General features: G+C 38.8%; 1 protein-coding gene across 1 annotated transcript in view; it reads right to left on the minus strand.

Moving 5' to 3' along the window:
- itga9 (integrin, alpha 9) overlaps positions 1-12,078 on the minus strand; it is a 130,466-nt gene that overhangs the window by 91,982 nt on the left and 26,406 nt on the right. The window contains exons 11-14 of the mRNA XM_035432676.1: positions 6,677-6,771; positions 5,497-5,587; positions 4,022-4,067; positions 3,062-3,216 (exon numbers count right to left, since the gene is read on the minus strand). Of these exons, the coding sequence (XP_035288567.1) occupies positions 3,062-3,216; positions 4,022-4,067; positions 5,497-5,587; positions 6,677-6,771 (387 nt within the window). The remainder of the gene's footprint in view (positions 1-3,061; positions 3,217-4,021; positions 4,068-5,496; positions 5,588-6,676; positions 6,772-12,078) is intronic.

Genomic DNA, 12,078 nt, shown 5'->3' on the forward strand with positions numbered 1-12,078 from the left:
AACCATCAAAGCACATTTAGAGGGCTGATACATAGAACAGATCCTGAAATACACAAGCAAACTGGGCTAGGCTATTTTTCAGGGAGGCTGTCGGATAAATTAACAAAATACGAGAACCTGTCCTTCTTCTATCACCATTTCCTACAGTTGTTAAGAGTGTAAAATGTGGATGACCCAAACTTTTTATTTACCCCGAGCTGTGAAGATAAGAAAGTTGTTTCACTGCTTTCTGATGCATATTATTTGACCTTACTGTGCAGTCAGAATGAATTTAGGAAAAAAAAACTCAGGTCCAATATTCACTGACTCATCATGTACTGTAAGGAATAAGGAATGTAAATTAATTCCCAGTGGTCATTTACCCTGACTAGTAAAGGGGTTAAGATGTATGAGCTTGCAATGCATTTTAACTGTGAAAGGCATAATAAATCACACAGTGTCAATATGTAACAGTTTACCAAAAGTTTCTTAACATTGAAGAAATTGACTTATGATTAATGAGTTTTAAAGAATTATTATGGACTCCATTAGTCATAACTGACATTATAAATCCTGAATATGAGTTGTAATTCATATTGAGTTAGTGGTGTAAAAATCAAGAAAGGACAGCTGGTCTTGCAAGGTTTGCTAAGCAGCAGGCTACTATCTACACTGTTAAAACTGTACACACATGGATTTGACAAAAGTTTGAATTAGTTTAGTAGATGGAAATGCTCAGACTGGCCCAGTCACAGTGTGACGTAATGGTTTTTCTGGGTGTTACGCTAGTAAAAGTCAGGGAGTGGCACCAGAAACATTTACATGAGTCCAAAAACAGGGGTGCCATGACCTCACCTCCGTTAAGGAAGAGTGGGAGGGATTCAGCAAAGTCTCTCCACACACAGTGCTTTTCTTTCCACCAAAACAGTGCCAAATCTAAACTGCTTTCAAAGAGAGCCCTTATTCCTTCTTCTTAAGAACACATTCTGTAACAGTACCCGTTTTCTACTGTTGGATCAAAGAGACGAATCCACCCTCTGAATAATGACCACAACCACTGCCTTGCTAATGACTACACCTACTGCCTGAATAATGACCACACCCACCACCTAAATAATGACTGCATGACCACACCCACAGCCTGGTCAATTGATTGGCTCATGTACAGAAGACATGATATATGTTCTGTACTGATTTATGTACAACCCGCTGGTTGCTAAATGCAGGGGAAATTTTATAGGGAAGGGTCAAAGCACAAAAGAGGTTTCCTGTGATAGGACAATGAACTGTTTATACTCTATGTGAAACAGACAGGGGTACACGGAATCTAGCTGTATGCTCACTGCACTTCCCAACCAACACAAAAAAGGCACATTACGCATTTGTATATGATTTTGAGATTGTTTGGTGGATGCTAAAATCATACAGATTCAAAAAGGTTATTTAAAAAAATTGCTCCTAATGAAAACTCAATGACGAAATCTAAGTTTCAGGGTTTTCTGAGGAATCCACTCTTGTGACCACTGAGATGATGTGCAGATAACATCATAGACAGCTGACATCACGACTCTCACACCAGAGGGAGGGGAATCTGGCCGTCACTAACATGATGTAATACTGTATTTTGGATGTACCAAGGAGGGGACACTTTTCCCTCTTCAGTTGACTTTGGTATGGCCAGATAAGTTACTGTGGCCCAACACTATTTCTAAAGAGATTTTCGGTGAATTGGTGGTTTATATTCTGTTGGTTTGTCTGTTCAAAAAGTCATAGAGGGGGGTATATTTTGGGTTTCTTTTTCAATGGGAATTGTGTCTTTAATTCTACTTCTTTGTTGGAGTTGTGTATAACATGGATTAGGCTAATGAAAGTATTTTACTCTTAACTTTGAAAAGGGAATTGTGTCTTTAATTCTACTTCTTTGTTGGAGTTGTGTATAAAATGGATTAGGCTAATGAAAGTATTTTACTCTTAACTTTTAAAAGGAAAGTAAATTTCCATTACTAATCACTGAATGCGTGCAGCGTCAGTGCTTCCTTTCTGGTTTCAGAAATGGCTTTCCTTAGAGGATGCTGGACCATGGCTAATGGGGGTCTGTGTGGATGTGGTATTTCATCACATTAGGTTTTGGAAAGGCTTGAATGGTAGCAGAAATGCAGTGATTCCTATGTAGGAGCAGATGTTTCAGTTTGGTTTTGATAAAGGGGATTCTTCTGTAGGAGCAGATATTTCAGTTTGGTGCTGATAAAGGGGGATTCTTATCTAGGCACAGATGTTTCAGTTTGGTGCAGATAAAGCGGGATTCTTCTGTAGGTGTCGAAATTTCAGTTTGGTGCTGATAAAGGGGGGTTCTTCTGTAGGAGCAGATGCTTCAGTTTGGTGCTGATAAAGGGTAGGTCACTACATAAGAGTGGGGAACATTTAGACCTCAGAGTAACCAACAACAGCAATATGGCTGACTGCACTGTGAAGTTCGGTTGCTTTCTACTGTACCTTTTACAGAAGCTAGGAGCATCACAAGCGGGCTAACAAACTTATCAGCTACCAGTAAAAACAGTAACTAGCTACTTTGCTGGCTAGGCTATCAGTGATAATTTTTGGCTAGACCACAACAGTGGGGCCAGCCCTACAACCACGAATATCTGTGAATGAGTTGTGAAGTTACACCATTGGTCGGCCGGAGAGGTCCAGCCATATACTAGGTTTTGACCTGGTCTTGTTTTTTAAATTAACCAACTAGCTAGACAGCAATGACAGCTAGTTTGCTGGCTACTACTGCCAGGTGTTCAATTAGCCAGTAAACTCTTGTTATTACGATTCTCAAATTAAAATCCACTCTACTCTCAACACAGCACTATTAATATAGCCCACACACAAGGACTCAGATTAAAAACATGAATAGCTCATTCTCTAATTGCACAAGATCCATTACCACATATTCCAGGAAGTAACTACACAGGGGGGCATCCCGATCCTATCAGCGGGAGCCCAGGTGCCCAGAGTGACCGTTTTGCAGCTCTGAGTCTAGTGAGCCTACTGTTCTGTGGTGTTTGCTGGTTAGGAGTGTCAGGGCACCACTCACCTATCTGTCCTGGCACCTCTTTGCCAGTAAAGCGGAGGCAGAGTGTAGCATTGAAGCAGTTGACATGCTGTGAGCCATCGTGACACTCTGGTGCAGTGATGTTAATGGATGTTGGCAGGAAGATGGATACATCCACAGTGATGACTGGTCTGGACCTGGATAAGAAATTAAACAAATAATAACAATTAAGTAATTAATTATAATTATATTTTATAATTATATAAAATAAAAATACTAAACTAAACACTAAAACATATTAAAGAGGGTAATAGGCAGTGTACATTTGGATGAAGAATGGGTAAACAAGAGCTAACAGTTTCCAGGGACTTTAGAGCTCTCAGGTAAATACCCAATCACTAAATTGGTTGTTAAGAAAACAGCAAGTCGGACTATACATACCGGCCTTTGGTATTTCATGAACAAATTTGAGGCTGTTATCTATGTTTTGTATTTTGTCCAATAAAAAGGAAAAGGTGTAACCAAGCATGATATGAAATTATAAGGTGGGTCAGATTGAAACAAACTGAAAGAACTATAAAATACAATGTATGGGTTTCCTATGATTCTGTAAACAGCTGTCCCCAAATATGATATTCTGTGAGAAATGCTTGGAAACTGTAACATAAACCATATTCTGGGCTTCCCATAATAGAGAGAACTGGCTAGTTTGCAAGTCATCATTCAGTAATTAAGTTTAATCAGCTAGCTAGCAGGTGAGTTCTGTTATACATGAGGACAATGTGGCTAGCTTGCTATCTTTGAGGATACATGGACTACAGGGATTTAACAGCTGGGAGGGAAATAACTGGCTAGTGTAAAAACCCTGGTCTTATGCACTAATACAGACACTGCATTTGCCTAAAACCCCAGCTTCCTGTGAGTATAGGTGGAATATGGGCAAGAGAGCTTTCACATACAAGGATCTGCATCTTACAGTAGATCATTACGGCGAAAACTCACCTCAGCAGCACCACATGATCTGACATGAAGGCCCCAATCGTGAGATCTGAAACACACAGCATGCCACAGCCAGGAAGACTCATTACATCCCCTCTCTTCCCATTTAAAAGCTTATGAGAAATGTGAAGGAATGAGAAATGATATCACTCTGATGACTGTATGAAGGTACACATAAAATAAACTGCGGGAAGAAGGGTAAACATCTCATTTTTAAAAAGTCTAACGTCTCCACATTCAGTTTCATCCAGAACAATAAACACAAGTCCAGAACAAAGCTGTTCTGAGATGATACTGGGCCGAAGCCTGAAAGAAATGTGGAATGTTGTAAACAAAATGCCAGAGAATTGCACGACAGCCTGATTTCTTAACAGGGCAAAATGCAAGCTCAAAATGCTGTTGCCATTTTTTGACATGTCGTTTATACTGAGAACTAACACTTGAAGTGAGTCTCCCTCAAGATTTGATTTCAATTGCAATTGTGCATAGTTTCATTTGTCATTAAAACATCAAGGGTTTGCAGAAATAGCAAAGAAACAATCTTGTTGAAATGTGTTCAAAAAGTTCAAAACCAAAGCTGTTTGTGGAACTGAGAACTTGGTTCATTCAAATCAACTTTACTATACCTCACAAAGTAATCAATTCCCCCTATTTTTCCCAGCTCAGATCTCTCTACTACATGACCTGTCACAGGAATCACCACTGCCTTCTTGTCCTGTACACTCTCAGAAAAAAGGTTCTTTGGCTTGTTTCCATAGGGGAACCCTTTTAGTTCTTTTTGGAACCCTGTATGGAAGGTGTTAAAATTGTGAAAGCTCCCAGATTGAACAATTTTTCCAGACAAAAAACCCTTTGCCTAGATAGGGTTCCCTTGTGCAGACACTTTTGGAACACTTTCTTCTGAGAGTGCATATCCTGTGTATTCCTGAATCATGTTCAATCCACTGAATCTTTCCCTGTATTATTTCAAACCTACAGAATCATTCCCTGTGTTTTTTAAAAACTACTAAATCGTTACATTTACTATTACCCACTGAATCATTCCATGCAGTATTTAAAATCAACTCTGAATCACTCCCGTCAATATTTCAAACACACTGAATTATTCCTTTTATTATTTCCAACCCATTAAATCATTCCATGCATTATTTCAAATCAATTGAATAATTACTTTTATTATTTCATAACTGGTTAATCAACAGAAGCAAAAAGCAGTGCAGCAGACTTATGGAAAATAGCTATGTCCAATATGGGAGAATTATTATAGACCCTATATCGGTTGTATTTTTACTACGTGCAAGTTTGCGTGAATTTGCTTACATTATCGCATAAATCTCTTATACAGTAAATCAGATAAATAGATGTATCTGCAAATGGCCTATTTACCATACTGTACTGTAAATATAGTAAATATAGCAGGACACATAGTAGGATATGTAGCAGGATGTAAAGGATGATTATGTTCATGCCATCCCCACCTGGATAACCATTTCCATCCATGTCCACTTTGCCAGAAATGGACTGGCCAAACATGCGCAGGCCATGATCAATCCTTCGCCCAGACAGTTTCTGCAAAGGAAACAAGAGCACAGACAGCAAAGGCTTATTCAGAGAGGGGGGAAGCACGAAACAATTTCTCGCTAACAACAACTGGTAACATTTGCTGGGAGGAACTAAGGCAGCGGTAACATGAGAAGCCATGGGCAACTTAAACCCACCCTACCCCCGGGATTGCATCCCACCACTGTGGACCCCTGGTCAAACACAGCTAATGACTATAATAGCTGAGACTTGAATCTGGCATAATTACAGGACCCAGCTTCCCCTTTGAACTGAAACTGCTATGCTTAGTTCTTGTGAATAATTTTAATTAAATAATCTTTCATTTGAATATAAATTAGTCAGTCGGGCCCATTGTACCCTCTCAAACCTCTCTTCTCTGTTAGATATAGTTTATATAGGGTAAATAATGAGTGCTCTCTGAGGGCTCAAGGGTAAGTTATGTAGTACCACAAGGACCTGTTGTTTTCTCTGTATATGCTAACCTTTGGAAACATTATAGGCAGACATGGTTCTAACTACCACTGCTATGCAGATCATATGAAGTTGTCCAACTTGCTAAACTGGATGCTTTATGCTTAAAGAAATAAAGGTCTGGATGACACAGTTTTATTTATTGAATTCAGATAAGACATGATAGTAGTAAGGTGGCTTCACTCTCACAGTCAATGCAGTGGTTAAAAACCCAGGAGTGACTATTGACCCACACCTCTTCTTTCAGGCCCACATTAAAACATCTCAAGAGTGGCCATTATCAGCTCAGAAATATATCTAAATTGAGAAATATACTGTCCCTGAATGATGCTGAATAATGGTTCATGCTTTTATAAGCATGATCTTACTGACCAATACCCTGACACTGCATTTTATTTAAAAAAATCCATCCAAAGCGTAACATAAATTATAAACTTTACTTTCAAATGACAGAGTGTGTTCTAGGAAAACATATCCAAAACTATCTTAAAGGAAGATGCATGTGAATATAGGATCAAAACATTAAATGAGGTATTATAGTGGTGTGGTGCAGAATTCCAGATATATGCGCTAGTGGAAGTTGCTTGTGCAGAGAGAGACGAGTCACACGGCAGGGCTGGTTACCATGGAATATTTGTTGATGATCCCAGTAGGGTCTCCATGATAAATGTATACTGCTCCCATGTACTCGTCCTCTTTTGGGGCTCCTATGGCCACGTCTAGAAGAGAAACAATCAAAACATATATCGGTGAGTACATAAGAACACTACATGTAATTTCCTTAAATTTCACAAGCAAGCTTTCCACCCACTTTTGAATTCTGTTTTAAATAAATTTTTGATTACATTAATAGATTCAAATCTGTTTGCTAAAACCCTGACATCTTTATATATAACAATTTTGCTGCTAATGTCCATATCAATTCTGTAAATAAGGAAGAACAGAGGTCCCAGCACCGATCAATGTGGGGATCCATGTCCCACAATAACTTCTGAGATATTATCCTCCTACAGTTATTCACTGTATCAAACCCTACAGCCAGTTTCAAACTTCTCCTGTGATCCTTTTTCAAATACTTTCTGAATTTCATGGAGTAGCATAAGCATGGTTTCAGTCAAACCACTTTGTAGCTTCCTCAAAGACTTTAGGCATGACCCCACCCCCCTTGCAAAAACCATATTGGCTATCCCTTAAGATACGGTCCCTTCCAGCAAATAATTCTAACTTGTCCCCATTCGTAGATTCCAATGATTTACATGAGAGGAATGTTAAAGTAAAAAACCTGTAGTGTCCTAGGTCATTATGGTCACCCTACTAATATATTACCTTTATGACCTTCCTTCCAGTCCTCTGGCATTTCTCTATTTTTTAGAGACTGGACAAAATACCTTCCAGAGGCTTATAAATATTTGTCCAGAGTTCTTATTTCCCCGAGTACACTTGGGTATATGCCATCAGGGCCAGATGCCTTATTTTTCTTACATTTTGGAATTGTTTTAGTGTTTTTTCCTTTATCGCAATTTCCTAAAAATATTCTGAATGTTAGCAGTATGTGTAGGCATATTAACCTCTTCTGTTAAGCTTTAAACAAAGTAACTGTTTAGGCAGGGCTAAAAGGGAAGTACTGCACAGCAGTAGTGTCTGCAGGGATTTGCATTTTCCGTGAGTATGGTGGGTTGCACATTTAGCCAATCAACTTAATTTAAGCACATAGGACCTGAAACACACCAGAAACAAAAGAAAGGGACCCTCAAGGACTGGAGATTGATATCCCTGATTTAGGATATTATTTTGAAAGAATATAAAGCATATTTTATACAATATAAAATCAGTTCTTTACCCCCTACTAACTCAGAGGAAAGCTTGCAAGCTCTGAAAATTATTATATTGTAGTGGCGGCTAGCAAAGTAAAGCCGCATCTTGTACAGTATATAGTCAATAGTTATGTGTGACACTTCCTTGTTCTGGTGTAGCTACTCCAAGATTTGACTGTGACAAAGCCAGTTAGGTTTTGCTGTTATTTGTATGGCAGATTTGAATATGGGTGACAGGCAGAGGTGGGTAGTAACGCGTTATATTTACTCCGTTACATTTACTTAAGTAACTTTTTGAATAAATTGTACTTGTAAGAGTAGTTTTAATGCAACATACTTTTCACTTTTACTTGAGTATATTTGCGAAGAAAAAATGTTACTTTTACTCCGTTATATTCGGCTACATTCCGCTCGTCACTTTTATTTTTTACCCATTTTTTACTCAATGCACGTTCTGTTTGTTTCATTCTCTCAGAGAGACTTCAGCCAAAGAGGCTGACTGGACTGCTTTGGCTCTGTCACAGCCCCAAATGACTCCGTTTCACCAATCAAACGTAGCCAGTCACAGCACACAGAAGGATGAGTGGGCGACAACAATGGCTGAAACAACGGCGGGTGATTCATAGGAGGCAGAACACTCCTGGCCTCACGTTCAAACTATGTTTTACTTACAGACTACCAAAAACAGTAGTTACATTATGCGCTGCCTTCTTTGTCTGCCTAGAAATGTGGACATTTCAGCCTACAAGAACTCAACTTCGAACTTGAGAAAATATGTGGCGGTAAGTTGTAGGTTAGTTTTGGCTGTGGATAGCTAACTATTTGACTGAGTGGTCATTTATTGTCTTGGACAATCCGTTTGTGAAATATACGCGCATTTGTGATGCCTCGGTACCTTACAAAATAGCTGTGCCTAATACCACATGCCTTATTTACGGCGTTGTCGCCCTTTTTAGTACAGTCTGGCTTGATTGACAATTAATTTATTCAGTAGGTGAGAGTATAAGCTTTCTAATGATGTATAACATGTCTAATTCTGCTTTTGGAATAGCGTTTTTTATGTCAGCGTAACCTAAATTTTTCTTATCATCGCATTCACTTATGCATTCACTCACGAAACGTGGTCAACTATTATTCATAATTTCTTGGGAAATACTATTATTATTGAGGACTTCTCAGCATAGCTAAGCCGCATGTTTGCTGATAGACCTAGCTGACATCGTTTTCTGGAGCAAAACAGAAGCGGATTGAACTGTATTGTTGATTTACTGTCTCTGTCTCCATCTACTGAACACAGATAAGATTTCATAATTGCTATGTAAGTAGGCTATTATTGTTCAAAATACTTCGGTTATATACGTTATTTTTGAAATTGAGTGTGTTTAAATAGGTTACTGGTATTAATGTGGATATTTCACACTGTAATGTAAGCGTTAGTTAGTAGTGTAATAGTTTTTGTGAAGCATGCAACAGTCATGACGTGAGCGCTGGAACATTGCATAGCATTGCATAGCATACATAAAGTTTGTTTACGCTAAACCGGAAGTTCTGCACATATTCCGCGCAAGGCATCATGGGACTTTGGAATATTGTGGATAAGTGCATCATAAGGTACAATAATGGTGAGACAAAGCATTATGTTTTCCCACATATAAAGTTTCTGTTTGAATTTGAGCAGGCTCCTCTTTGTTGTGATGATGATCTATTTTAATGGATAAATCCCCTGTAGCCTCATTGATATTTTTTCTGTCAACGGAGGGTTCACCCCAACAAACTGATGAGGTATATAGACTTAATAGAGTACAACAGAAAGCGAAAATCCTCCTCTTCTGACGAACCTCCTGTGTATTGTTTTATTTAAAGGGATATGATTTAGGCCATATTTGAATTTGCACATGGCTATTTTATATTTTGTTTATTTCTATTGGATAAGCATTTACAATTTTATATTTTGGACATTTGGATTTTTACGTTCATCTTGCTCTGCTTATTTCAACATTAAATCAGATTATATGAAGTAACTCAGTACTTGAGTAGTCTTTTCACAAGATACTTTCTTACTCTTACTCAAGTAATTATTTGGATGATTACTTTTACTTCTACTTGAGTCATTATTATTTTAAAGTAACAATACTTTTACTTGAGTACAGTTTTTGGCTACTCTACCCACCTCTGGTGACAGGTTGTGGATAAAAAGAGTGGACAGCCCACGCTCGCCCAGTTCTCTTAATCATGTGCTTGTTCCAACACAGTAAAATCCTTCCACTTTACCCAAAAAGATTCAAACAATGGGACTTGGCTTAGCAATAAAAACCCTCTTTAATGTTGTTGTTTGTTCTTTATTTCAAAGGATTTAGACTGTTGGTTTAGGCACCATGTATGCCTGTGTATCTGAGTATCCTGCAATTGGCTGCTTTGGCAGAAAATGTAGTTATATGTCCAGTGGGGATGATTATTGATTGTGGGACTGGAGCATTTGTGATGATGAAATTGGCAACTAAAAAAGAGAAATGGAAAAATAACCCAACTTTGGGGATTTATTGTGAGGATGTGTGAAGTTGTTCATGAATTCTGTCTGTTTGCATGAGGTCAGAAGGTATAGAAGTTGATTTTCCTAAGGCCTGAAAGTCTGTGGTCTTTAGCCCATTTTCCACCGCAGGGCCGAACGGTTCTGAGCACGGAGAGGAACGGTTCCAATGGTGTTTCCACCTGGAAACGGTTTGGCGCGGAACGATTACAACCCGTGCCCAGCACGATATTTTCGGCACGGTTAGACAACCGTGCTCAGTGCAGCAGAACCATTCAGGTGGGCAAGCTTAATGACGTATTCACTGATTGGTTTCACATTACATCAGTTTTGTGACTCCGCATACGTCCTCTTCCGTAAGCTAGGTCGGTGGAGAAGCTAATATAAATAAAAATGCCAATCAAAAATCGTATTCCGTCATAGCAGCAAGATAAACCCTAAGATACGCTAATACAGCAGTGAAAACGCTGCTCACTGAATAACGAAATAAACGGGAGAAAGTTTTAAAAAATGATACCATGTCATTCTACAGTCAATATCTGGGACTAAATATTGAATAAATACATAACCTTAAGATTTGGTTTTACGCATACAGATGTGCCTTTTGAGACTCCGTGGTCATATATTGTCTTGGACAATCCGTTTGTGAAATATATTTCGCGTATTTGTGATGCCTGGGTACGTTCAAAATAGCTGTGCATCATTTACGGCGTTGTCGCCCTTTTTAGTACAGTCTGCCTTGATTGACAATTCATTTATTCAGTAGGTGAGAGTATAAGCTTTCTAACATGTCTAATTTTGCTTTTGGAATAGCGTTTTATACGTCCGCGTAACCGAAAATTTTCTTATCATCACATTCACTTACGCATTCACTCTGTGGTAGCAGCAGTAAAAAGACGCTGCACCTAACGAAACATTGTTAACGATTTTTCGTAATTTCTTGGAAAATACTATTATTATTGAGGACTTCTGGGCATAGCTAAGCCATAGATTTGCTGATAGACCCATCTGACATCGTTTTCTGGAGCAAAACAGAAGCGGATTGAACTTGTTGATTTACTGTGTCTGTCTCCATCTACTGAACACAGATAAAATTTCATCTTTACTATGTAAGTATTAGGCTACTGCTCAAAATATTTCGGTTATACATGTTATTTTTGGATTGAGTGTCTTTAAATAGGTTAGTGGTATTATATAATGTGGATATTTCACACTGTAATGTAAGTGTTAGTTAGTAGTGTAATAGTTTTTGTGATGCATGCAACAGTGATGGTCAGTGGAGGATACGCTAAAAAGAGAAACTAAAAACAGACCAAAATACACAGAATCATCGTCCGTTTCGTCAGCCAATAAAACATAACATAACAAAACTAAAACAGTATGGGGAGTGACGACAACAACTGGCGCATATTTAATTCATTCACAACAGGACGCTGTCACTGATCCACCGCGTCACTTGCTGTCCTCACTAGTTTTTTTTAGATACTTCCTAGTCCTGGTTTTAGCAGCCCGGCGGTGGAAACAGAAACGGTAACCATTCCCATGAGTACTGAGCAGCGCGGAATGGCACGGAGTGGGCCTGATAATGGTTCGGCCCAACGGTGGAAAAGCGCCTATTGTGGTAACCATGAAAAGCATCAAGCGGTGCTGAATAGGTATGGGACATGCTGCCATAACTTGGCGGG

This window comes from Anguilla anguilla, chromosome 1 (assembly GCF_013347855.1).
Source record: "Anguilla anguilla isolate fAngAng1 chromosome 1, fAngAng1.pri, whole genome shotgun sequence".
NCBI classification, from domain to species: domain Eukaryota; kingdom Metazoa; phylum Chordata; class Actinopteri; order Anguilliformes; family Anguillidae; genus Anguilla; species Anguilla anguilla.